This window comes from Megalobrama amblycephala, linkage group LG11 (assembly GCF_018812025.1).
Source record: "Megalobrama amblycephala isolate DHTTF-2021 linkage group LG11, ASM1881202v1, whole genome shotgun sequence".
Lineage (NCBI taxonomy): Eukaryota > Metazoa > Chordata > Actinopteri > Cypriniformes > Xenocyprididae > Megalobrama > Megalobrama amblycephala.
Genome location: NC_063054.1, coordinates 34,959,622 through 34,985,628, shown reverse-complemented (window position 1 = coordinate 34,985,628; position 26,007 = coordinate 34,959,622). Strand labels below are relative to the sequence as shown.

Below are 26,007 nucleotides of genomic sequence, written 5' to 3'. Positions count from 1 at the left end.
CATATATACATATATACAAATACACTGGGTTCCAAATTATTATGCAAGAGACAAATCAGTAAGATTTCTGTACAATAAACATTCACATTTTAGTTTTTCATAGAAAATGTTTGTTTGTTTATTTATCCATGTCTTTTTAGATAACTGGTATCAATCTCAGACAAAATAATTTGCCAGATCTATGGAAACCCTACTTAGGGGTTGTTCCACATTATTAAGCAAGTCACAGTTCTCATGCAATATGGAGAGGAAGAAAGATCTTTCTGAAGATGAAAAGCATGAAATGGTGCAATGTTGTGCAAAAGGCATGAAAACAACTAATATTGTGTGAAACTGAATGGAGATTATCAAATTATCATAAGATTTGTTAGTGATTTAGAGCACAGCAGAACTCGGTCAGATAAAGGCTTATTGAGGAAAGTTCCTGTCAAAAAAATAATTGTATTAAAAGGGCAGCTATAAAAAAGCCAGTGTTGAGCAGCAAACAGGTATTTGAAGCTGCTGGTGTCTCTGGAGTCTCAAGAAGCTCTCCATCAGGCTGGCAGTTGTGCGTAAAGATGCATTTCAGCCATCACTAACCAAACTTCACAAAGAGAAACATTTACAGTGGGTTTAGAAATACATACTCAGACTCATTTTTAGATAGTTTTATTCACTGACTAATGCCGTAATACAATGGATGGTCTAAATGGATGGATTTCTGGATGGTTGGTGAATGGCCACCACGTTCCAACAAGACTGCGACGTCAGCAAGGAACTGGTGGGTGATGATTTGGGCTGGAATACTGGGAAGTGAGATGGAGGGTATTAAAATGACTTTTGCAAGATATGTGGAGCTCATAACTGGCCATTTTCAGCTATGGTATAAAAAGGAGGATAGTGCATAGTACAACGCACTATTGTACAATGCACTATGCACTATCCCATGCTGCAAAAAAACACCACAGCAATAAAACTGTTTGAAAATGTATTTCTACACCCGCTGTAAATGTTTCTCTTTGTTAGGTTTGGTTAGTGGTGTCTAAAATGCATCTTTACACACAACTGCCAGCCTGCATGGTGAGGCTCTCAAGACTCCAGAGACACCAGCAGCTTCAAATACCTGTTTGCTGCTCAACACTGGCTTTTTTTATAGCTGCCCTTTTAATACAATTAATTTTTTTAATAGGAACTTTCATTAATAAGCCTTTATCTGACCGAGTTCTGCTGTGCTCTAATCACTCAGAAATCTTATTATAATTTGATAATCTCCATTCAGTTTCACACAATATTAGTTGTTTTCATGCCTTTTGCACAACATTGCACCATTTCATGCTTTTCATCTTCAGAAAGTTCATTCTTCCTCTCCATATTGCATGAGAACTGTGAATTGCTTAATAATGTGGAACAACCTCTAAGTAGGGTTTCCATAGATCTGGCAAATTATTTTGTCTGAGATTGATACCAGTTATCTAAAAAGACATGGATAAATAAACAAACAAACATTTTCTTAGAAAAACTAAAATCTGAATGTTTATTCTACTGAAATGTTACTGATATGTCAATTGCATAATAATTTGGAACGCAGTGTAAACAATGCGGACTGAATCATTGCATGAAAGGAGTGCAATTTGGGTCCACAACATCTGATGAATTTCTGCTATAAAGTGTTTTGTAAGGCTAATGTAGGGGTGTGCAATCTGACCAAAATCTTATTTCACGTTATGAGAAATTTTACTTCACGATAACAATATATATCTCAATATAGCTATTTTTTTTAATTAAAAGAAGCAAATTACAAACAGCTGGACAAATACAATAGAGCAAAGATCCAAATTAAAAAAACTTTAGGTTTTTCAGCTACAGTAGGTTTATTTAACATGTAGTTAAATACTGAAATATTACAGAAATTGAATAATCAAGTGTAACTTAAACACTGAATAATCTTCACTGTATGAATCAAATATGAACTGATTCTTATTGAAGATACAAGGAAAGGCCACGAAGGATCCATCTATTGTGTCCTTCATTTCACAGGCCGCATTTGGAGGCCACATTTGAATGTGGCTTTGAATTGGGACAGCCTTCGTCGTGCCACTGACGCAATCAGCCTTCAAATGTGGCCTTCAAAGGATTCAGCCTCTGAATTGGGAGGGATGCAGCTAAAGATAATGTGAATACTCCACACGATGGGCATTTTGACATTATTGTCAGTCTGTCTGACTACTCAAGAGCAATAAGATGTGAAAGAGACCTGAATTTGCGATCACATGCTGTTTTACAGAGGAGGCTTTCTGTGCACACGCTTTGGGTATGTGTCAGTCAGCGCGAGCACCAACCGCACTGAGTTCTTTTCCACAGCTTATTGCACTAAATAACTTTATTAAACATCATACATGATCGGAATTTGTGATCACATGCTGTCTGAGGGAGGCGGGTTTTTGTGCTCACGCTTCAGCTGTGTGTCAGTCATGCTTGTCGCAAACTATTTGAGGCTTGTCGCAAACTATTTTTTGTCCAAAAAATCCTCTATTGTGTTGTGTCATTACGTTTATTTAACTGCTCCCAATCAAGATGGAGCATCCCCTATCTCAAACCGTAAATATGAAACATGTTTGATATTTATGGTTTGCAGTGCTTCCCACAGGTTTAAAATATACTTGCGGTGGTAGCCGGGTGAAAAATCCTCCTATTACCCACAGCACAAAAATGGTCTACTACATGTGACAAACAAACAATGTGTGATTTTTAACAGTATTTTTATTTATTGAAGTTCATTTTAATTAAATAACATATACATTTAATTACATACTAACATTATGCATTATTATGCATTGTAAATTATGCAAAATTACAGCATTTAAATGGTTCACATTTTCCCATGTTCTCCTTGCTGTCTCTCTCAGTGAATAGGACACAGATTTTACTAGTAAAATTTATAAAATGAATAATATATGTGTCAAATAATGTTCTTAGTCTTTTCTTCCTGTGGGGGAGACTACAATAATTTACTATGAATTAAATGGAAATCAAATTAAATACAATTTATTGTGTAACCAAAATACCAATAATGCCCAAAAGAAAAAGAAAAAACGTAGCGTGTGACATTTAATTATAAACAAGCCCGAAATACACAAGGAACTCTTATTTTGAAATGTCTGTACTATTGCAGGCTGATCTTACAATCGTCTAAAACATTTTAGGCCATAAAGTAGACATTGTAATAATTCATCAACTTGAGTTCATTACCAATCGCTTGGTATAAATCTGCGCTTTTCTTTGATTGAGAATCACTTTGAAGCAGTCTGAAGCGCTGTTGCGCGAGCCTGTAGAAAGCGCAACAGCGCCCCCTTGTGACTTTGCAAAATGCAGCGCCTGTTGGAATGTTAGCGGGAGTAAACAGTTCTGACGCACACATAATGAGCAGGTACGAAACGACTAGTTTATTGATCGCGGATGGTTTCATTATCTTGCACGGATATAAAAGTATAAGAGGATAAAAATAATAAAAGCAAAAATGTGTCTCCGAATATACTTGGGCGGCCGTTATTATACGTGGGCGGCCCGCCCAAGTAAAGTCTATGTGTGGGAAGCACTGGTTTGAGATAGGGGACGCTCCACCTCTTGATCTGACTCTTGATCGGCTGCCTCTGACCTGATACCCGCGATAGCCAATGAGAGTGAGCAAGCTTCACCTACCGGATGTTGTTTGTTTCTTTAGCTGAAACTTGGCAGCCACAAACATGCCACAAAAGTGGAGTATTGAGAAAGAAGATCACCCATATTCTTTTTTTTTTTTTCTGTTTTGTTTTTCACTGTAAAGCAGAACGTTTGGCAGGAGAGCCTGCTGACAACGTCGATTGTCCTCCATTTGTTTTTCTTCTCAAGTCACGTTTGATCTCACTGTGAAATTGTTCCTGCAATCAGGTGTGTGGTCTAGCAGTCTGGTTGAATCATCTAGTGTGTGCGATCAGAAGATTATAATGCTAAAAATCGGTTAAAACTGTCATTATGTCTGTGGTCTCCCACAGTTTTAAAATCATTTAAGATTTGAAAATAGTTTAGTGTGTCCCAGGCCTAAGTAACTTGAACATGGCATGGTTGTTGGTCCCAGACCGCCTGACCTGAGTTTTGCAGAAACTGCAGATCTACTGGGATTTTCACTCACAACCATCTCTGGGGTTTACAGAGAATGGTCAGAAAAAGAGAAAATGTCTAGTGAGCGGCAGTTCTGTGGGCGAAAATACCTTGTTGATGTTATTCCAAATTCAGCCATTGTTGAGATGCTGTTACATGGCCTTGTTGCACTTTCTGCTGATTTGTTGTAGACTTGTGGGAGGACTGTTACCTTGGAAACTCAAATGCTGTGTGAGGAGGGAGGTTGTTATGAAACTCTTTTGCTACAATATAAATGTGCCCTCGCTATAGCTTTGTTTTATTGTAGACGGAAAGGTAAGAACATGACAGTCTGTGAAACAGAAATTTCCATGTAGATGAACATGATTGGAGTTTTATTCACTTAAGTGCAGATTCCTATTTGGTCAATTGAAGTATTGCATTTATCATCCATTGAGGATTTAACATTCATAAAGATGCATAAACATAGTTGCATTTTTAAAGGCTGGAACTGATTTGACTCCCTTGTTTCAAACAGGGAACCTCCTGTGAATTTTGTAAATGGACGCGCAAATCAACATCAGCCAAAATGGAATCCTGGAAAAGCCTTTTCTTTGTTATGAGTTTAGTAACACGTCTTGTCAGAAGTTTGTCTATTCTTTGGAAACTCGAATATTACTCTACATCCTTTTTAGTGTCTCTTCAATTGTGACAATCATAGGAAACATGTTGGTGATCATAACGGTCATTCATTTCAAGCAGCTTCACTCACCAACTAACTACCTCATCCTGTCGCTGGCCGTGGCCGATCTGCTTGTAGGAGGAGTTGTGATGCCTCCCAGCATGCTGCGCTCCATCGAGACGTGCTGGTATCTGGGAGATTTGTTCTGTAAAATACACAGCAGTCTTGATGTGACTTTGTGCACTGCATCAATTTTAAACCTCTGTATCATTTCTTTAGACAGATATTATGCCATATGTCACCCCTTTCAATATCACAGTAAAATGACGTCACAGGCCACACTAGTTATGATTATTATCTGCTGGACTGTTTCAGCTGCTCTGGGGTTTGGCATGATCTTCATGGAGCTGAATATTCTTGGCATTGAAGATTTTTACTATGAGAACTTTGACTGTGATGGAAGATGCATGGTGTTTCAGAGCATAGAGGCAGCAACCATAATGTCGCTGACCTGTTTTTATGTTCCCGCAGTTGTCATGCTCTGCATATATATGAAAATCTTACATGTGGCTAAAAGGCAGGTGCAGGCCATTCAGAGTGTTAATTCTGAATCAAAAAAAGAGGGAAAAGCCACTAAGACTTTAGCCATCATTATGGGAGTGTTTCTGACTTTCTGGATACCTTTTTTTCTATGTAATCTTATTGACCCCTTCATTGGGTACTCTGTACCTCCACTGCTGTTTGACTTGTTCCTGTGGGTCGGCTACTATAATTCCACATGTAATCCTATAGTGTATGCCTTTTTTTACAGCTGGTTCAGACATGCATTTAGAGTGATTCTGTCTGGAAGAATATTTCAGAGCAATTCTTCAAGAACAATCTTATTGTAAATGTGATATCACTGTGAACCTAGCCAAATGTGTTTATTGGAACTTAATGAAACAACATGACATTTTGCATTTGTTCATCATCCGTCTTAGCTCTCAAGTCAAGTCACCTTTATTTATATAGCGCTTTTTACAATGCAGATTGTGTCAAAGCAGCTTTACAGTGATAACTGGTATATGATTTGGCTGCACAGCAGCTCTTAAAGAATAGTGTCAATGCAGGCAGATCAAAGCACTGTTGAATAAATGTCAAGAATACTGTTGAATATCAGAAACATTACTGTATTTTGATATCTAATGGCCTCAGAATTTTGCCTCAGCAATGCAGAAATAAAGGCCATCTGCCATGTTTCCTGATCATCCTGATTCATAACTCACCCACACCGCAAAAACTGATACGAGTTTATAATTAGTGTTGTTTGACTTGTAATTTAGTAAAACTAGCTCTTTGAAGGAAGTACACTTTGAAGATTTTCAGACTTGTTTTGGAGAATGAATCTTGAAGTGTATCATTTCACATTGAATTAAATAAAATGCCACTGAAACAAGACAAAGTATCAAGATTCATTATCTAAAAACAAATCTTAATATGTTATTGTCATTATTTCTTCTCAAATGTATTTTGTTTAAAGGATTTTAGATACTTTACCTAGAAACTAACACAAAAATATTTTTTAGACTAATATTTAAGATTTATTGCAGAGCAGAGACACACCGGTAAAACTGCATGATCAGTGCATGACCTTGATCCAGTCTATCCCAGTCACACAAACTGTAGGAAATAAGCAATATAATGTCATAAAACGCCTTAAGTGAGTTTGTTCTTGTGTCATTTTTAGCCTGTGTGTGGGTGTGTGTATATATATATATATATAAATAAGAAATGCATTTTTTTGCAGTCTATTATGTTTTTTTAATATTCATTTAGTGTTCAGTGTACTGTTTGAAAATGAAAAAGGGTCTGAAAGTTACAAAAAACAAAATCACTCCAAAGGGAGTTATTCTCTATATGAGTAGGCACTGTTTCTGAACTCCTTGAAATGCTCGATTGTAGTCTTGAGTTTTCTTTTGAGAACGAACACGTCACAATATTCCTAATATAAATAATTTCTGACCAAGGCATATGTAATAAAGGGGCGAGGCCTGGTTGAGTTGTGTTAGTAGTGTATTGAAACTCATGTTTATGGTAAGAGGCGTGACATTTCCGAAACATGGTGGAAGCGGTTGACCAATAACAACACACTGGTCCAGCCGACTAATCATAGCTTTTCAGCATCCCTTTACCACCCCGACTCCTCATTCTTGGCTGGTTCTTACCACAGCCAGGAATACTGGGGAAGTACTCTGGGTTCAGGCCAAATATTGGGCCTGGAGCCCTCTCCTCGGACAGCACGCCAAATACACTTACCATTTACTCTATCTGACTTATTTGTAAGTGTGAATTGTGCAGCAACATTTAAATCAGAAATATTTCATTATAGTATAATGGACTTCTACAGATCAGTTTAGTTAATCAGTTTTGTCACAATGCCCTTGCATCTTCATAATAATTATTCACATAAGTTGGGATGGGGAGCATTGCAGGACCACTATTCGCTATTGTTCTGTTCCTAGACCATTTTAACTGGGGGGCCAGTTGTGATTTTATGAAGGCAATAATATTATACAATGTCATACAAGTATAAAGTGAGAGTCATAGCAGTTGTTGAAAAATCTATTTGCAACATGTATTAATTTAATAATTATGTCATATTACAATTTTGTTATTAATAGCAATACTTATATTAGATATCGCAAATTATTTGGTGATATATAATTCAGGATTTAAGAGGGCCATTTGTTTTTAATTAACAATTTTTAAATGCAAATTATCAAGTAATATTGTGATATTTTTTATTGAGATTTAGTGATAACATTCTCTGCAGTTAAGGAAAATGGGGAAAGTGCCAAATACTACAGATGGGTTTATAGCCAACATATGATTAGGAACAATAGGACAGGATTGGGAGGCTATATGAGTCAAAAGGCCTCAGCTGATCTTTAGGGAATGAAAACACACAGAATGTTTTATTTTATGTATTGTATGTTTTGCTTGTCACAATTGATTTCAACACAAATACAGGTTGGATGCTCAAGAAGCATTAAATATCTTAGATTTTTCAAGAAAAAAATTATATAAAAAGGCAGTAGGAATTTGCATCAGTGACTGAATAAGTGCATGCATATTCTGTATATTAAAAGTATAATAGTTCATTACAATGATTTATTAATGATTATATTAATTATAATGATTGTGGTTCAAAAACATTTTTATAATAAACAGAAGCTATACATGCAATGGAAATGACATTAATGAAATAATAAGAAAGCATTTAGAATGAAAAAATTAGATAACATATGCTTCTAGACTTCATAATAGGCCCTTTAGCACAATTTATATAGTTTTTTGAACAGAAGTTTGGATTTTTCTCTGAACCAACCGTAAAAGAAAGCATAAATCAAAGGGTTAAACACTGCATTCAAATAAGCCACCCACATTAGGACCTCATATAATAGTGCTGGTATTGTGTGGTTAACAACAGGATCTATGATGTTGCACATGAAATAAGGTGTCCAGCAAGACATAAAAACTCCAATGACAATAGCAAGCGTCTTAGTGGCTTTCAGATCCTTTTTACTAACTGATGAGCTTGAAGGGTAGTTATTAATAACACGAACATGTTTCTGTGCTATAACAAAAATCCTGCTGTAAATGCTGACAATTATAAACATAGGGAGGAAGTAAAACACAATCGAATATGTCACTCCAATTTCCCTTCCATGCAATGCTAAACACCCTCCCTTGCAAGCAACATGCAGCTCCTCAGTTCTTTTTACTTCGATTTTCAACTCTGAGAATATGATGCCAAAGCCAAAAAAGGCAGAGAAGCACCAGCTGACCAGGATCATGGCTACGCTCACACGTGTGGTTATTCTGCTGTGATATTGCAGTGGTTGACAAACTGCATAATAACGGTCAATTGAGATGAACGTGAGGTGCAAAACAGACGCGTTACACAGCGTAAAATCAGTGCCGGAGTGAAATTTGCAGAAGAAGTCTCCAAAGTACCAGCACGTCTCCAAAGAGCGCACCATACTGGGGGGCATGACAAAGCTGCCCAGGAACAGGTCAGATACAGCCATTGAGACAATCAGGTAGTTGGTGGGTGTGTGGAGCTGCTGGAAACAGGAGATGGTGCAGATGACCCACAGGTTGCCGAATACAATCACAATGATGGTTATAACAAAGAGGAGGTAGAGGGGAGCACGAATGACAGGAGAATAGACAGTTTTTACACATGAGTCATTCAGGGATTCGAAACAAAGGCCGAAAGACTCTACTGTCCATAGTTGAGTCATTGTACAGGCACTTTGATACCTAGAATGAGAAAACAACTTGATTAGGCCTCTTTTTTGATGTAAAGAAAATACTAGAAAATACTGTATAAAGACCCAGTGAGACAATAAAAAAACTTTTAAAAAATTTATTTAAAAAAATCTAATGTTAAATTACATACTTTAAATATAAAAATAGCTTGCTAAATTTACATCTTATTTTTACACAAGATTATAATTTGATAAGTGAGTGTCTTGTGTGTGTGTGTGTGTGTGTGTGTGTGTGTCCTTTTTTTTTGTAATCTTACCACAGAAAGACTTCCTATGTCCTGAGCAGATGATGGAACGTCTGTATTTTCATGCCTTTTGAATACTTTCACAAAGACTTCCTATGTCCTGAGCAGATGATGGAACGTCTGTATTTTCTTGCCTTTTGAATACTTTCACAAAGAGAGTGTGTTTCTCTGAACCAATAAAAAATGGCTTCTTCTTGTCATGTGATCACAAGGAATTCCTAATTGGCTTTTGGGTCTCAAGATGTTGTAAGAGTAAAAGAGTAAGAGTAAAAAAAGAGCGTGTTTCTATTGGTCAGTTTGGCTTGTAGTCCAGTTATTATGCAATTATATTAAAGTATGTTTTGCTAATGATTTTTGTTTTTTGAAAGACTCTTGGGGACCGTTTACATAACACTATTTTTAATTAAAAATGGAATTTGATTTTATGTGATATGGCTTTTCATTTACACGACAAAAATGTTTTGGGGACCTGAAAACGCAGACTTTTGAAAACAGGTTTCAAAGTGCAAGTTTTTGAAAACAATTATCATCTCTGTGTAAACTACAAAAACATTAATTTGTGAAAACGGTGATGCCATGCGCATACATATTACGTGTTCAGTCTAGAGGCACATATAGGGCCCTATAATACACCCAGCGCAATGCAAGATTGTTTCAGCCTGATGCAGTTATCATTTTCACGTCCAGCGCCCAAGTTGTTTAAATAGCAAATACATTTGTGCCCATTTGTGCGCCCATGGGCATGCTGATCTGAAAACGAGGTGTGTTCAGGCGCATTGTTGGCGCGTTGCTATTTTGAGACAACTGAAAAAGACTGCGCCATTGACCAACTGAAACCGTAATAAACGTAATATTAGCATGTTACTAATATGCGCCTATAGGTGGGTGCACAACGCGCATACACTCTGCTTATTACACAGCAGCAGCACACAAACATGCCAAATATTAAAAATATAAGGATTACATTGTAAAAGATTATTATTGTGTGCATAAAGATAAAAATGCATTGGTGGAATCCGGCTTGTCCCGTAGATGATCTGCTCGTGCACTTTAACCTCGCTCACGAGCAGATCCATTTCCTCGCTAGAGAAGCATTCATTTTTTCTGCTTGCAAATTACACCATGTAAATAGCAAATCTGCCATGACGTGAGCACAACTGGCTTTTAAAGGGAATGGGAGATGAAACTCTAATTGGTTTATTGCAAGTTACGCCTAAAACACACCTATTACTTATTAAGAGAATAGGGACAACCCTTTTAGACCATGTGCCGGGCGCTAAGACCATTTTTCCTGTTGTTGAACTAGCAAAAGTGGATTCGGACATGCCCTAAGTGCACTTGAGCTGTGCGCTTTAGACCATGCACTTAGATCATTAAAATAGGGCCCATAGTGTTTCTTTACCAAGTGATATTGCCACCTACTGGCCTGGCATGCATAATACAGCGTTTTTAGTCATTTACCGTTTTTAGTACATTGTTGTCATGTAAACATACCCTTTAAATCATGAAATAGACTTTTCTTTAAATATTTTTTTCCCCCTTGTCTGCTGTCTTTGAGACTTTGTGCATTCTTGTGATGCCATTAGCCAAACAGCGTTGTCATTGTCATGATGTCACTTTCTTGCAGTTTCAGAGATTGAATTCAGTTCTAGAATTTTTTTTTTTTTAAATTTGTACTGTAAATCCAATGTGACTAATTATTGGACCACTTGAAACCGTCTCAGGTTACGTATGTAACCATGGTTCCCTGAGAACAGGGAACGAGACTCTGCATTGACAGAACGCATTGGGGAACCATCACGTGACCCAGGTGTCGAAAGCACTATCCAACAACTCCAATTCCTATTGGCTGGCGACAGCCTATGACGTCATACGGCGCGACCCGGACGTATAAAGGGAGCGCCTGGAGAGACAGTCTCTATCTTATCGTCTTGAGGGACTGTTCTGAAGGCAGGCAACCTGAAGCATGGCAAAGGAACGCAGAGTCTCGTTCCCTGTTCTCAGGGAACCATGGTTACATACGTAACCTGAGACATTCCCTTTCGAAAGGGAACTCCACTCTGCGTTGACAGAACGCATTGGGGAACGATATACCCACGCCGCCATGCTGGAGGGGAGTGCCTGCCAAAAAATATGGCTGAGGCAAAGGCCTCCAGGCAGTTCTCAAACTGCCCAGCAACTCCCCCTCGGGTCACACCAGGCTGTCAGTGACAGCATTCCCTTCGGCCAACAGCCCAAGCTGAACTTCCAAAAGGCTTCTACCTTTCCCTTTTAACAAATAGAGCCTAAAGAAATCGCTAAGGCGTCCGGAACCCCATTTTCCGCAAAGAAAAGTGGTCCCTTTAAGGGAATGTGGCCAAGGAACCAAAGGGAACCTCGGCCAGTCACTCTCGAGGGGAACAGGGTCACCCTCATTGCCACCAGGGAGGCCGACCTGGTCTTCTCTGGGAACAGACTCAGTTCAGGCCAACCCTGTCTGAATACAGAGCCTCTAAAACGCATTCTTCAGGAAGATAGTAGGTAAGAGTGACTGCAGAAAGGCAGAAACCAGCTCAGACCCACGCGTAGAGACGAGCATCCTGGAGAGCAGAACTCAGCTGAGTGCTATGAACCCTCATATTGAGGGGAGATAATCCGCTCAACCTAGGATCCACCCAGTGCTTAATTAACGCACTGAGGAGGCTGTGCGCTGAAAACCCTGAAAAGGGGAGCACAAACCAGCCTGGGGCTGACTCTTAAGATGGGGCCTGATCAAGGCCTAACCATCGTAATCAGCTTAGGGAGCTAAGCACTGTTACAAACCCCAAGGGGGAGCGTAGAGCTCACCTAACAGGTAGACTATGCCAAGAGCACATACTCATGGAGGCCCGAGAGGGACTACAACATGAAGACAGTTTTATAAAAACAGATGCAAACTTCAGAAAGAGGCCTGTTTCTGATAAAACCATTCTGAACATCTGTCTAAGCCTGCGACAGACAGACAACTTCCATGGCAGCAATAGCAAGCTGCACAGTGCTCTTAAGATAAACCACCCAACACAATCCAACAAGCAGTGTACTCAGTAAAAGCACCTTTTACTCTTTAAGCAAGAGGAGTACAACATACGCCAACACGTATTAAGGAAGGCCTGGAAGGCCTATAACCTCAACAGACACGTGGCATCAGCTCATGGCAGTGTTTAGGTCCCAAGCCTGGTAAACAACCCGCAAAAGAGGGGGTTAAATCTACCACTTGGGCCCCTGGCCAATGAAGTGTATAGAAATAGTTCTCAGAGAGAAATACACCTAAACAAACACCAATGTATCCAAAAAAGGCGGCCCACAGGCTTAGCATCCTTCAGGACACATGGCATAAGTCTCGTGGCCGTTTCCAGGAGCACAAGATCCAACCTAAACCCTAGGTGGCTCTTAGCTCAGCTAGAATCATCGACTCAAAAGAGGCAACAATAGGTTAAACCAAACCTCAGTAAGGTTTCACTACTGACATCTCATACTGAGCCGCACAGAAAAAACACAATCTGTGCCAACATGTAAACTAAAAAGGAGGCCTGAAGGGGCCTGCCGATTCAATGACACGTGGCTCCAGCTCGTGAGTTTTCCAGGGAACCAAGCTACAGGGAACCAGTTCTAACATACCAACTATGGGAAGCTAGCTACTACCCGTGCTAGGCTACACTTTCCAAACAGGCAAAGTACCCTAAGTTCTGTGACTAAAGGGAACCAACACAACCAGCATGGTCTCAGGGAGGCTAATTAAGCTTACCACCTCAAACAAACATGCTGCAGGGCCTGAAGCAGTGTTAAAAACAAAACAGTATGTGAGCAACTGATATCCATTAAACAGCCAACACAACAGTATTGTTAACCAGAAAGAGGCTGAACAAACTAGCCTACAATCACCGTATATGCAATATAGCTGTCACCAAACACTTAGGTAGAGGCCAAGCTTTTCTCAAAAAGGGCCTACTATACATAAGCAGGTGTCAACCTGTGGCAGCATATTAAGCTCCCATACAAATGTAGGGCAAACGTCTAGAACTTCAAAAGGAAACTTTGATGTGCATGCTTTAAGAAAAAGGAGAAAAATATATCCCTACCACAGATCCTCAAATCTGCCCCAAGCCTAGAGGACGGAGCTAAATGCATCGTCAACTCAACTTGAAAGAAATCAAGTAGCTCGGAAGAGAACATTTTTCTCACAGCATGAAAGTTCTAGAGAGTGGGGCCTAGCAAACATAAATTGTCAACACTATCTGCTCAAAGATAAGGGCCTACCACCTGAGGAACAGCATCAGGTTTTAATAAAACAGTCTACAACCTAGCTGTTAAACTCATGATTGCACCTACATAAGTAAGGGGACAATCTGGGCAAACAAATACCGGCCACTCCCTCAGGAGGAGGCCAAAACTAGAAAACATATGGGGGTTTAACTTCACATATACCATACGCAAACTAGCCCTAGCCTGGCCAGCAGGTACAGGCCTATCACAACAACAGGCGCTATAACAAGCCCGATCTCTACCAACTGTTTTCAGAGAGAAAAATATCAAAGATCAAGCTCAAATGACAGGCAGCCTGCTAAGGCCGCCGCAAATAAACTGAAGTGAAGAGAGCCAGCTCAAACTATACTGAAGATAGCCGATTGGCTGAACATACAGAAAAAAACTGAACGGCAGCCATTATGTGGCTTGCTCAGTTAATCTCACACTCCAGTTCTGCCCAAAGAACCCCTAATTCTTTACTGTTACACATTCAGGAAACGATACAGGAATAAAAACAAGGCCAAATTTTTAAATAATTTCAAATAGACCCCGTCTTACCTTCCCGTGGCTCGCAGACCAAAGATTCCGTCTTCAATCCTTACCAAAGGGGAAGAACGATATCCCTGGTTCCGTAAACCCGTGAACCTTTTCACTATCAAGCCAGAAGGCGGGCCTTCAGAAAAAATTTCATCATAGACTGTTCAAAGGTGTTATATCCTGAACATGCACAGTTAAAAACGTATCCCGGGAGGACAAAGAAAAGGGGCGAAGGAAATTTTTAACAAATTCCCCTCGCCAAGAAAGGGGATCGATCAGCGGTGCTGATCGCGCCGGTGATCGATCACCTCTCCTTTTCTTTGCATCCCGCCGCTTTTGCGACTTACTCCGTGGTGGAGGAGGCACTCGAGCGGCGACACTGGATCTCTGACCCTGCCTCTGAGCCTCGGCTCGAGGCGGGCCAGAGCCTCCCGGCCGTCTGGGCCCAGAATCAGACCTGAGCGGAATGCATTTCTTAAATGCTGCAGAGCGTGCCCTCGCTTCCCTGAACTTTCCGACTACCGCCTCAACGGAGCCGCCAAAAAGCTCAGATGGCGAGACCGGGGCATCGAGGAGAGAGCCCTTTTCTTTCTCCCCGATGTCCGCCATGTTTAACCACAGATGTCTCTCCGTGGCCACCATAGCCGCCATCGATCTTCCAATCGAGGCGGCCGTCTGCTTGGTGGCCCGGAGAGCAAGATCTGTGGTCTGGCGCAACTCAGCCACCGCTTCAGGGGACAAACCTTGCCCCTGATCCAGGTCCTTCAGCAGGTCAGCCTGGTATGCTTGTAACACCGCCATAGTGTGTAAAGCAGCACCAGCCTGGCCTGCAGCAGCATATGCTCTGCCGTTCAGACGAGATGTCATTTTAAGGGGTCTGGACGGCAGAACCGGAGCTTTAAGTGTCGGTGTGCTGCCCGTGGCGAGATAGTTCGCGAACGTCTCGTCAATGGGAGGCATCAACACATACCCGTACTGGCCCAATCCCTCCACATCAGCGCAATTCCCCCGCTGATGCAGATGAATTCTGGCCGAATACAGGTTCTTCCATGCCTTCTTAACCTCAGTATGCAGGTCTGGAAGGAATGGAAGGCTCACTGGAATTACGGGGTTGTGATCGGAAAGAAACCGTTCGTCCAGACTGCCGCGAGCGGGCTCTTTCCTTGCGCGCTCCCACGGCAGCTGCAGCCTGCCGGCGCCGCGCTCCACAACCTCCAGTAATTCGGCATATGCTGGACAGAGGGGCTTGGAAGAGAAAGAAGCAACCTCAGTCCCTTCTTCCTCCTCCATAGCCGCCTCCTGCTCTCGGGGGCTCTCAGCCAGAAGAGCACTCACTCCTGGATCCGATGATGTCAAAGAAAGAACATCATCGTCATCCAAAAGCTCATCCCCGCCAGCTGCTGCCCGAGGTTGAGAGACCGTAACACCTCTCTCAAACTTGGCGGCGAGCTCCACCTGTGAGCCCCATGAATGCAGCCGCCGCTCGGCCTCAGTGCGAGTGGGACCAGATCCACCGGGCACAGGTGTTGACGTCTCTCCCCTCGAGAAGAGAGCCAGGCGGGAACGGAGCGTTTTCATAGGAAAACCCTCACAACTCACACAGCCAGCGTTCTCAAACGCTGCCTGTGCATGCTCTTTTCCCAGACAAATAACACATAGGGTGTGAGGATCCTCCGGAGTCAGAAACCTCGGGCAAGGATCTGGACACTTCCTAAAACGTTTAACTTTGTCCTCAGACATAGCTCAACAGGGAATACTCACTTGGAGAAACAGACAGTGCAACGACACGAACAGTCCCGAAAGACGAAAAAGATAGAGACTGTCTCTCCAGACGCTCCCTTTATACGTCCGGGTCGCGCCGTATGACGTCATAGGCTGTCGCCGGCCAATAGGAATTGGAGTTGTTGGATAGTGCTTTCGACACCTGGGTCACATGACGGTTCCCCAATGCGTTCTGTCAACGCAGAGTGGAGTTCCCTTTTGAAAGGGAAATGGGAAAACACATTTCATGCTTTTAAGAGCAAACTGTTCACGGGTGAAGTATCAGGTTGCTATATTGAATGAGATCACTGTAATGTAAAAGGAGATTTAGTCTTCAGACTTAAATAAGAGAAAATGAACTAATATAAACTAAGGCATGACAGAAAAAAACTGCTGAAAAAATAACTTATTTTTGCTGGATTATGAGGTGGCATTTGAACATTTCCAATCATTTATTGTGGCAGCAGGGCCTTCTGCTGCATTTTTTTTTTTTTTTCAAGTAGAAGGTTGCAAGTTGTTTTGGAAAGAAATAATGGTATACAAATGATGTCTATCTATATACCACAGTTATATACAATAGTGTCCCCCTAAAAATAATTAACAAATTAAAGATGTTCATTAGGACACCCAAGTTAGCTTCCAGTCAATTGTGGCCGTGCTTTTGAAATTCTTAACTGTCCTTTGTTTTCATGGAGATGGGAATGGAGCTTCTGTATTGATTTCTTAATATGCAGCTGTTTCCTCTTGTAGTCCACATGCACATGTAACTTAGTCACAGTTGCTATTCTTACATGACTCATGGATAAATACATATACAGATTGCTTGGACTTTGCCCCTTTAGGTGTATAAAGCAGGTGGAATAATTTAATATGTGTTTTATTTGCTAACAGAAGCTGGACAGACACATTCAGTTCTTTCTGGAGGAAGTCTCTATTATTATTTTATGAGAAAATTTGCTGCTTAGAGAGACTACTGTTTATAGTAGCTTCTTCTATTGAAATTCCTTAAAAGGAAAATTCAGGACAATTTATTTCTCCCTTGGGAAAAAAATGTTTTTTTGGGAAAGCAGTTTAATGTAAACCATGCCGTTATTTATAGCCGTTTTACAATGTAGATGGTACAAATGTCAGCAGAACTATTTGAATTAAACAGACTAAAACTAGCCCATCATATTCCATGGGACTATTTGTTTTCATGAGTTTCTGCTTCATCTAACAGATTCATCGAGGGTCAAGCTGAATGGACTACCAAACAATAAAATGGATCTCTGTTATGAGGCTTTGAATGGATCCTGTGGGAAGTATGTACGACCGTACAGCGTCCACATTCCGATGCTCATCGCCGTGATGTTGATCACCTTTGTGACCGTCATTGGGAATTTACTGGTCATCATCTCCATAGGGCATTTCAAGCAACTCCACACACCAACAAACCAGCTGATTCTGTCTCTCGCTCTGTGTGACTTTCTGCTCGGGCTGTTTGTAATGCCGTTGAGTGCTGCTCGTTCCATTCAGGGCTGTTGGTACTTTGGTGATTTCTTGTGTAAGTTACACACATGCATTGACATTACTCTCAGCACCGCTTCGATTTTCCACCTCGTGAGTGTGTCTGCTGAGCGCTGTTGCGCCGTGTGTTGCCCACTAACATATCATTCCTGCATCGGTTTTCCAACGGTGCTGGTAATGCTCTCTACCAGCTGGCTGATCCCTGCCATATTCGCTTACGTGATTACCTTCTTCGAGCTCAACCTTCAGGGCGGTAAGGACTTCTATGAAACACATGTACGCTGTGTGGGAGGATGCCACGTCTTCTTTAGTCACGGTCCGGCGGTGGTCACCTCCCTGGTTTCCTTCTACATCCCCGGCTTCGTCATTATTGGGATCTATTCTAGAATCTACATGGTGGCCCAAAAGCAAGCGAGATCTATTAGTCATCAGCTGAACCAGCTGAGGAAAAGTTATTCATCGAGAAGCACACAACGTCAGGCACAGAAGGCTACAATAACGATCGCTATCGTGGTTGGAGTTTTCCTGGTTTGCTGGACTCCCTTTTTCCTCTGTAACATCCTGAATCCTTTTATTGGCTACGCAACACCCCCGATGCTGATTGATGCGCTTGTTTGGCTTGGCTATGTTAATTCCACCTTAAATCCTTTTATTTATGCATTCATGTATTCTTGGTTCAGAAAAGCTGTAAGGATTATAGTAACTGGGAAAATATTTCAACACAATAGCAGCAGAAAACAGTTATACTTGTAACTAATGCCTAATTCGGAATAGCATACTACTCTTACTACAAATCATTTGGGCCAATTAATTTGCTTCCAAAAGGCCCTGTTTACACCTGGTATTAAGATGCGTTTTGGTCAATTGAATCGCAAGTGGACGACGCTAAACACAGGTGTAAACGGGGTGTAAAATGTTTTGAGCTTGTCCGCTTTTGACCACTTCCAGAGGTAGTCGAAAACACATTTGACCGGATTGCTTTCCTAGTGTAGACTCTCATGTGGTCGAATGCATTTCAAACAGCCGCAAAAGACCGCCTACTCTCCGCCTGCTTACCTAATGCTTAAACATTATGGGAAGCGCGCTAGCCAGACAGGATTTAAACTTTGTCGGCTGAAGAAAAACGTTAAACCCAGTGTTCTCCCACTGTTCCTGATTTCTTTTTAAATGCAATCTCATAACACCATTAAATATGTAATGTCTGTATTATATGTTCTTTTATTAATTTGGACATTTCCAAATAAATTTATTTCAGAATTATATTCCAAAGTAACAAAGACATTATAGATTTGACCCTGAAATTCGAAATTGAGATTGCTCCCCCTAGCAGTGAACCTTTCTGAAATTTTCCAAAACAGCTGTGACATAACGAGGCCTCACTTGCTGATTAAATCACGTGACTTTGGCAGTTTTATACCTGCTCCGAACCACAGTTTTGAATCTTTTGTTTCAAAACAGTGGTTCGGAGCGGGTATCAAACTGTCAAAGTCTCGTGTCACGAAGCAGTTTCAAAAGTGCACATCAATACTCTTAACATCTTGCCGTACCTTATACTATACATGGCAGTAATAGTAACAGCAGTGTTCATGTATGCTATTTCATATTCATCATTGCAGTTGAGTCAAGTTCCAACATCATATAGAACAAACTTTTTCAAAATGAATAGTTTATCCCAAAATTATATTTCCATTAGAATTTTGACTGTGTGAAAAACCATAAACATAGTCTATACAGTTTGTGCACTACACTACATTCCAAGTCCTCTGAAGTTTTGTGATGCAAAGACTGCATTTTCCATTTAAAAAATATTCCTTTCTGCGGCAGCTCTTAAATGTCTTTTTGCATTTGTTATTTGTCATATGGCCTCAGAAGATTTAAATCGTTTTTATGGTGCTTCCCTGGTAAGCTATACATTGCTATTGAAGCAGGCTGGAATAAGGAAATACTACATTTTACAGTGAATTTATTGCAGTGCACCTCAGAAGAGACATCAGTGTGCAAAAGAGAGTCACTATTAATAACTGGTTGTCAGATATCCAAACTCTGTCTGAACAGATAATAACTAAAATAGTAGTAACAAAAGCAGCTTATTAGTGAACATTTTCTGTAATGAAACGGTATCATAGCCATGGGTGCTATTATTATAATGCTCACTTAAATGCATTTATGCTGATGATTTATAATAATGCACTCCTGTATGATTTACTTAATACTAAATCTAGTATTATTTCATGCTGTTTGTGTTTATGTTGTTTTTAGAGTCGAAGGCCATCTGTTACATGATTGTTTGTATTTTAGTTTTAGTTCTCTCTTAATAATGTTAAACTCTTTCACTCTACTCATTTAATCTGTTGTTGGATTTGAAAGTTTGGATCAAAGTGCTGGTGTGTGCTGTTTGTCTCTTGACTGCCATTTCATGATCTTTATCCGCCTGGGATAAAGATCAGTGGGTGATTATGGGTAAACAGGCTGATGTCATACTGCACCTGATGGGTTATTAGTGTGGAGGAGGCTGTTGTTGTATTCATCCTAATGACTGACAGTGTTAATGATGGGACTTCACACATTTGGATTTTGAGGCATGTTTGAGAGTCATTAAAATGGAGTGGTTGTAAGTCTCATGGGAACTTTTGTTCACCAAAATAACAGAAAACATTACATCACTGCAGAGGAGTGTGTTTGTGTATGGGGAGTTTGTTTTGTCCCTATGCATGTGTGTTTATGTGACAATAGATATGAAGCAAAAGCAAATGTAATTTAATGTGAATTAAATTAATTTTCATGAAATAAAAAATGTAAAATGTTATCATGGTATATTTGAAAAAAAAACCTCTCATTACAAACAAGAATCCTTCAGTCAATCAGTTGTGTTCATTTAGGACATGTACACCCAGTTCATTGATCGGCCTCACCATCCTTTGATTCTAAACTGTTTTTATATACAGTTTAGAATCATAGCCTACTTTTATGCTCTTTTGAATAGCTTTAAAAAGTGAGATTAAATATTTTTAGGTTCCCAAGATTATGATTGTGAAAATTTGTATGCATAGATTGTATCTTTTTGTGTAAAAAAGAAGAATATTTTGGACCCTGTGTTGCCACTGCTTCTATGCAGCAAAAGACTTGTGACTCTTGGAAATATTAATTAGAATGGGTCAAATGTTATAATGTTTCAACAACTTTGTGCTTCTACTAAATCACACATGAATAGGCAAAACTTTATCATTTCAGTCAATGTATATTTTTATTTATTATTAAATAAGCATGTATGTGTGAAGAAAAAAAAAAAAAGAAAAAAAAAAAAAAATATATATATATATATATATATACACACATACTGTACACTGATGAGCCAAACCATTATGACCACCTGCTTAATACTGCCAAAACAGCGCCGACCTGCCAAGGCATGGCCTCTGCAAGAGCCCTGAAGGTGTCCTGGTATCTGGCACCAAGACTTTCAAGTTCCAAGATCCATCAAGTCCTGTAGGTTGCAAGGTGGGTCCTCCGTGGATTGAACTTGTTGGTCCAGCATATCCTACAGATGCTCAAATGGATTGAGATCTGGAGAGTATGGAGGCCAGGGAAACACCTTAAACTCTTCATCATGTTCCCCCAACCATTCCTGATCAATGTGTGCAGTGTGGCAGGTTGCATAATCCTGCTGAAAGAGGCTTTCAGCAGGACACTGTTGTCTTGAAAGGGTTTACCTGGTCAAATATGTCAAAATATACATCTACATGAATGGCTGGACCCAGGGTTTCCCAGCAGAACATTGCCCAGAGCGTCACACTCCCTTCACCGGCTTATCATCATCATTCTACAGTGCATACTGGTGCCATCACTTCCCCAGGTAAATGCCGCTCATGTACACGGCCATCCATGTGATGCAAAAGAAAACAATACCAGATGACCTTCTTCCACTGCTCCAAGGTCCATTTCTGACACTTGAGTGCCCATTGTAGGTGCTTTTGATGGTGGACAGGGGTCATCATAAGCACTCTGATTAGTTTGTGGCTATGCAGCAGAGTGTGTTGCACTGTGTGTGTCGTGACATTCCTTTCATAACCATCATTCAAATTGTGTGTGACTTGTGCCACAGTAGACCTTGTGTTTGCTCAGATCAGATGGGATAGCCTTCTTTGCCCTTGTGCATCAATGAGCCTTGGTTGCCCAACGCCCTGACACCGGTTTGTAGTTTGTCCCCCCTCGGACACTGTTGGTAAATTCTCACCACTGCAGACCGGGAGAAAGACACAAGCCTTGCTCTTCAAAGAAGAACTGACCCAGTCACCTTGCCATAACAATTTGGTCCTTGTCAAAGTCGCTCAGGTCTTTATTCCTGCACATTACTCCTGCATCCAACATGATGATTACAAGAACTGATTGTTTGGTTACCATCTAATCTACCCAGAGCTTAATTTGTGGCCTTGTTAGGAGATGATCAACAATGTTCACTTCACCCATGACTGGTCAGTTTGTTGTTAAAAAGAATAAATGTGTAATTTTTGCTAATGCAGCCAGTGAACATATTGGCAGGGCAAGTAAAACTTTTCTGACAAACAAACCAATAAATAATCCTTTGTAGCACATGACTCATTTAAACTTTTCTCCAGTCCATTTATCATTCATTGTCCAATTTCAAAAATATTGCTTTCAGTTATTGATTGTGTTTTGCTTAAAGGGTTAGTTCACCCAAAAATCAAAATTCTGTCATTTATTATTTACCCTCATGCCGTTCCACACCCATAAGACCTTCGTTCATCTTCGGAACACATATTAAGATATTTTTGTTGAAATCTGATGGCTCAGTGAGGCCTCCATAGCCAGCAATGACATTTCCTCTCTCAAGATCCATAAGGGTACTAAAAACACATCTAAATCAGTTCATGTGAGTACAGTGGTTCTATCTTAATATTATAAAGCGACGAGAATATTTTTGGTGCGCCAAAAAAAAACAAAATAACAAATTATTTTAGTGATGGCCGATTTCTAAACTGCTTCAGGAAGCTTCGGAGCATTATGAATCAGTGTATCGAATTATGATTCGGATCACGTGTGAAACTGCCAATGGCTGAAATCACGTGACTTTGGCGCTCTGAACAGAAGATTCAATGCGCTGATTTGTCTGTGCTCCGAAGCTTCCTGAAGCATTGTTTTGAAATCGGCCATCACTTTATAAGTCGTTATTTTGGGTTTTTTGGCGCACCAAAAATATTCTCGTCGCTTTATAATATTAATATTGAACCACTGTACTCACATGAACTGATTTAAACATGTTTTAGTACCTTTATGGATCTTGAGAGAGGAAATGTCATTGCTCCCTATGCAGGCCTCACGGAGCCATCGGATTTCAACTAAAATATCTTAATTTGTGTTCCGAAGATTAACGAAGGACTTATGGGTGTGGAACGATATGAGCGTGAGTAATTAATGACAGAATTTTCATTTTTGGGTGAACTAACCCTTTAATAACTCCATTATTTCTCTGGTGTTGTATGTGATTAGATTGAAGCACAAAGACATTAAAAGTTTGTTTGTCCTGTCTGTCCCCCTAATGATAAAAGTTCAGCTCTGTAGGGCATTATGGGTAAACAAGTTGGCTGTGATAATAATGTGACAGGATACAGCTAATAAGCTTCATGTGTTAAGCAGGTGAGAGCTGGTATTAACACCTTTGATTGGTCAGACTCCTATGAGAGTCACTCCAAAGAAATGGAGGACTGTTAACAAGTCTCTTGGGTCCAAGACACAAAGCATCATTAGTGAGGTATGTGTGACTGGCAGCTGTGGATCTGAAGGCCATATAGATATTTTCTATGATGATATTTGCAAAAATCTCAAGAATGGTTTAAATGTATAACAAAAGTGTTAAACAGAGCTTTACAACCTCTTCTAAAGGTTAAGAGATAAACAGGTCATTGCAGAAGTTTACTTACTGTAGGCCTTAAGCAATTTAAAGACAGATTAAAAGGACCTTAGTCTCATATTGTAAAGGCCAATTCACACTGCACTGTCAGACGTCACCAGATGGTTACAGGCACATCATTGGTTTTTGTTGGATCAGTGTGTTACCCCGTTGCCGTTTTGGTTGGTGCCTGTTTTCACTGATTGAAAATGTTGAATGTGCATTTCTCAGGTCGTGTAATGTCAGAGAAATAACTGGCCGTCTGTCTGTGTTTTTTGAAGTTGCAAAAAATAAATAAATAAACAAATAAAGATGACTAGAGTATGTTTGTAGTATATAGGCTACTATTCCATTTTTTATACTTCAAAATTTCATGTTTAATCCAGCGTGTTACTTGCCGTTTCTTTAATTAGTGAAATTTACCAGCAATTTCTGATTGAAAATTGTTTATCAAAGTAAATTTACACCAATTTAAAAAGCTATGGGGTCACTAAAGTGTTATGGGAGGTTGCTACCTGGTTGATTATGTTTAAGTTGATTATGTTTAAGCAGTTGCTAAATTAAGATTTGAATTGGTTGAATTGGTTTTGGCCAAATTTTTTATGTCTGTGCATCCCTAGTTGCTAATATTCTACTTTTAATAATGTAATGATGTTTTTTTTCCCCCACATTATGGGGTCTGATTGTTTGTTTGTTTGTTTTTTTTTTTGTTTTTTTTGTTTTTTATAATCTCCAGAGTTCATGATGTTTTTGTTACCATAGGTTAAATTGACAGGTGTAGGAGGGTTATTTCGAATATGAGAGTATATATGAGCACAGCTGAGCTGCTCTGAGTCCATCGATGGAGTTAAATTGGATGGGCATGTACTATTTATATGTTTATCTAACTGTGAATACTAGTCTTTACCAATCTGTAATTCATGAAATTGTTCTTTTTATACTTATGTGTTTATAATTGTCAGCCTTTTTACGATTACTAAGAAAATCTTGCAACTGGGGCAAATGTGATGACTTCAAATGCGACTGACACTGAAAATATATTTCTCTGCTATCCACTCTTGCTGGACTCCTGTCCGAAATTGCAACATCTTACTGTAGTTAAAGTGGCAATGTATGTTTTCATGGTGCTGATGATCCTCACAACAGTTTTTGGGAATCTGCTGATCATCATCTCCATCTCTCACTTCAAACATCTACAGTCTCCAACTCATCTGATCGTTCGCTCTCTGGCTGCCAGTGATTGTCTGCTGGGCTCTTTGGTCATGCCGTACAGCATGGTGCGATCTGTTGAAGGCTGCTGGTATCTGGGAGATTTTGTGTGTAAAGTGCATTCTAGTTTAGACATGACCTTCTGTATCTCTTCCATACTTCATCTTGGTTTAATATCTGTTGACAGGTACTGGGCCATTTGTGATCCTTTAAGGTACAAAATGAGGGTCACAAACAACACTGTGACTGTATTTACGACCTTCACATGGGTGTTTGCATTTCTCTACAGCTTTTATATTGTGTTTTCAGGGGTGAACAAAATAGGCCTGGAGTCGTTTATCATGCAGGTTTACTGTGTGGGAAGTTGCGTTCTGTTTTTTAACAAACAGTGGGGTATTATATGTCCAATTCTCACATTCTTCCTTCCCGGAACAATCATGAGCTCTCTGTATATGAAAATCTTCCGTGTTGCAAAAAAACATGCAAAGGTTATGTCTGAAAGAGCAACAGGAGGGTTGAAGAGCAAAAGCTCTGCACACAGAGAGAGAAAAGCAGCTAAAACTCTGGCCATTGTCATGGGTGTTTTTTATCTCTGCTGGCTGCCTATTTTTATTGCTACTATCATTGACTCCTGTCTTAATTTTGTGACTCCAGCCAGTATCTTTGATGCTTTGGTTTGGTTTGGATACTTTAACTCCACTTGTAATCCACTGATATATGGTTTTTTCTACTCTCGTTTTCAGAAGGCCTTTATGATTCTCATATCATCCTGTTTTTATGGCTTCAGTGACTCAAGCACCTTGACATTTGAATGAATATGTTAATCATTTTACATCAGGATATCATGTTATGCTTCACAATAAAGATTTTCTTTCTCTTATTAACCTACATGCTTTTATACGCTAGTTTATGCGTGCTGAAGTGATTTATTTTAAGATATTGTGGACAATATGATAAAATGTAAATACAATTTTAGAATAATTAAAATAAACTGATCAAGGATTAGTTCTATATCGAAGAACCTCTTAAATTGATTGAAAGTTGTGATCTTATTCTTTAATATCCCTTAAGTTAGAAATGCAACAGTCACTCTTAACCTAAACTGTTGCAAGGTTATGCAAGTTTAAGCTAATTTAGAAATGAAGTAGAAAAAGAAATAATGTTTGTATATATAAATAATGATGTACAAATGCAAAAATATTGATCACATATGCATGTTTTTACATTAAAACAATCCCTTTAGAAGAACATCTGTGTCCTAGTGTGCATTTGTTTTACTTTTGATTTTGTAGAGAACTAGATCAAATGTGTAGGTGTATTTAAAAACTGTATTCTTCAATATTGTATACACAAATGTATGCATGCACAGACACACACAAATACATCATTATACTCAATAAGCTCAAGAAATCTATGCAGAGAAACTGTTATCACTTTTGATCACCAGGTGGCACTATGCCCTACATGGTTAAAGGATTAGTTCACTTC

General features: G+C 39.8%; 4 protein-coding genes across 4 annotated transcripts in view; 3 read left to right on the top strand and 1 right to left on the bottom strand.

Annotated features, from left to right (window-relative positions):
- The window catches only part of taar1b (trace amine associated receptor 1b), a 28,557-nt gene extending 8,351 nt beyond the window's left edge, over positions 1–20,206 (top strand). The window contains exon 2 of the mRNA XM_048207671.1: positions 17,116–20,206. Coding sequence (XP_048063628.1) covers positions 17,157–18,155 — 999 coding nt within the window. The 5' untranslated portion in view covers positions 17,116–17,156 and the 3' untranslated portion in view covers positions 18,156–20,206. The remainder of the gene's footprint in view (positions 1–17,115) is intronic.
- On the top strand, positions 4,361–6,534 carry taar10b (trace amine-associated receptor 10b). Its single transcript, XM_048207667.1, has one exon. The coding sequence runs from the start codon at positions 4,657–4,659 to the stop codon at positions 5,665–5,667; it is 1,011 nt and encodes a 336-aa protein (XP_048063624.1). The 5' UTR covers positions 4,361–4,656; the 3' UTR covers positions 5,668–6,534.
- Positions 7,491–9,817, bottom strand: taar11 (trace amine-associated receptor 11). Its single transcript, XM_048207672.1, has 2 exons — positions 9,348–9,817; positions 7,491–9,082 (listed from the first exon to the last, which is right to left on the bottom strand). Exon 2 carries the CDS (start codon positions 9,061–9,063, stop codon positions 8,089–8,091), a length of 975 nt encoding a protein of 324 aa, XP_048063629.1. The 5' UTR covers positions 9,064–9,082; positions 9,348–9,817; the 3' UTR covers positions 7,491–8,088.
- A 2,672-nt stretch (positions 20,207–22,878) lies between the features above and the next one.
- On the top strand, positions 22,879–25,888 carry LOC125278779 (trace amine-associated receptor 4-like). Its single transcript, XM_048208115.1, has one exon. It carries the CDS (start codon positions 24,318–24,320, stop codon positions 25,332–25,334), a length of 1,017 nt encoding a protein of 338 aa, XP_048064072.1. The 5' UTR covers positions 22,879–24,317; the 3' UTR covers positions 25,335–25,888.
- Positions 25,889–26,007: the final 119 nt, after the last annotated feature.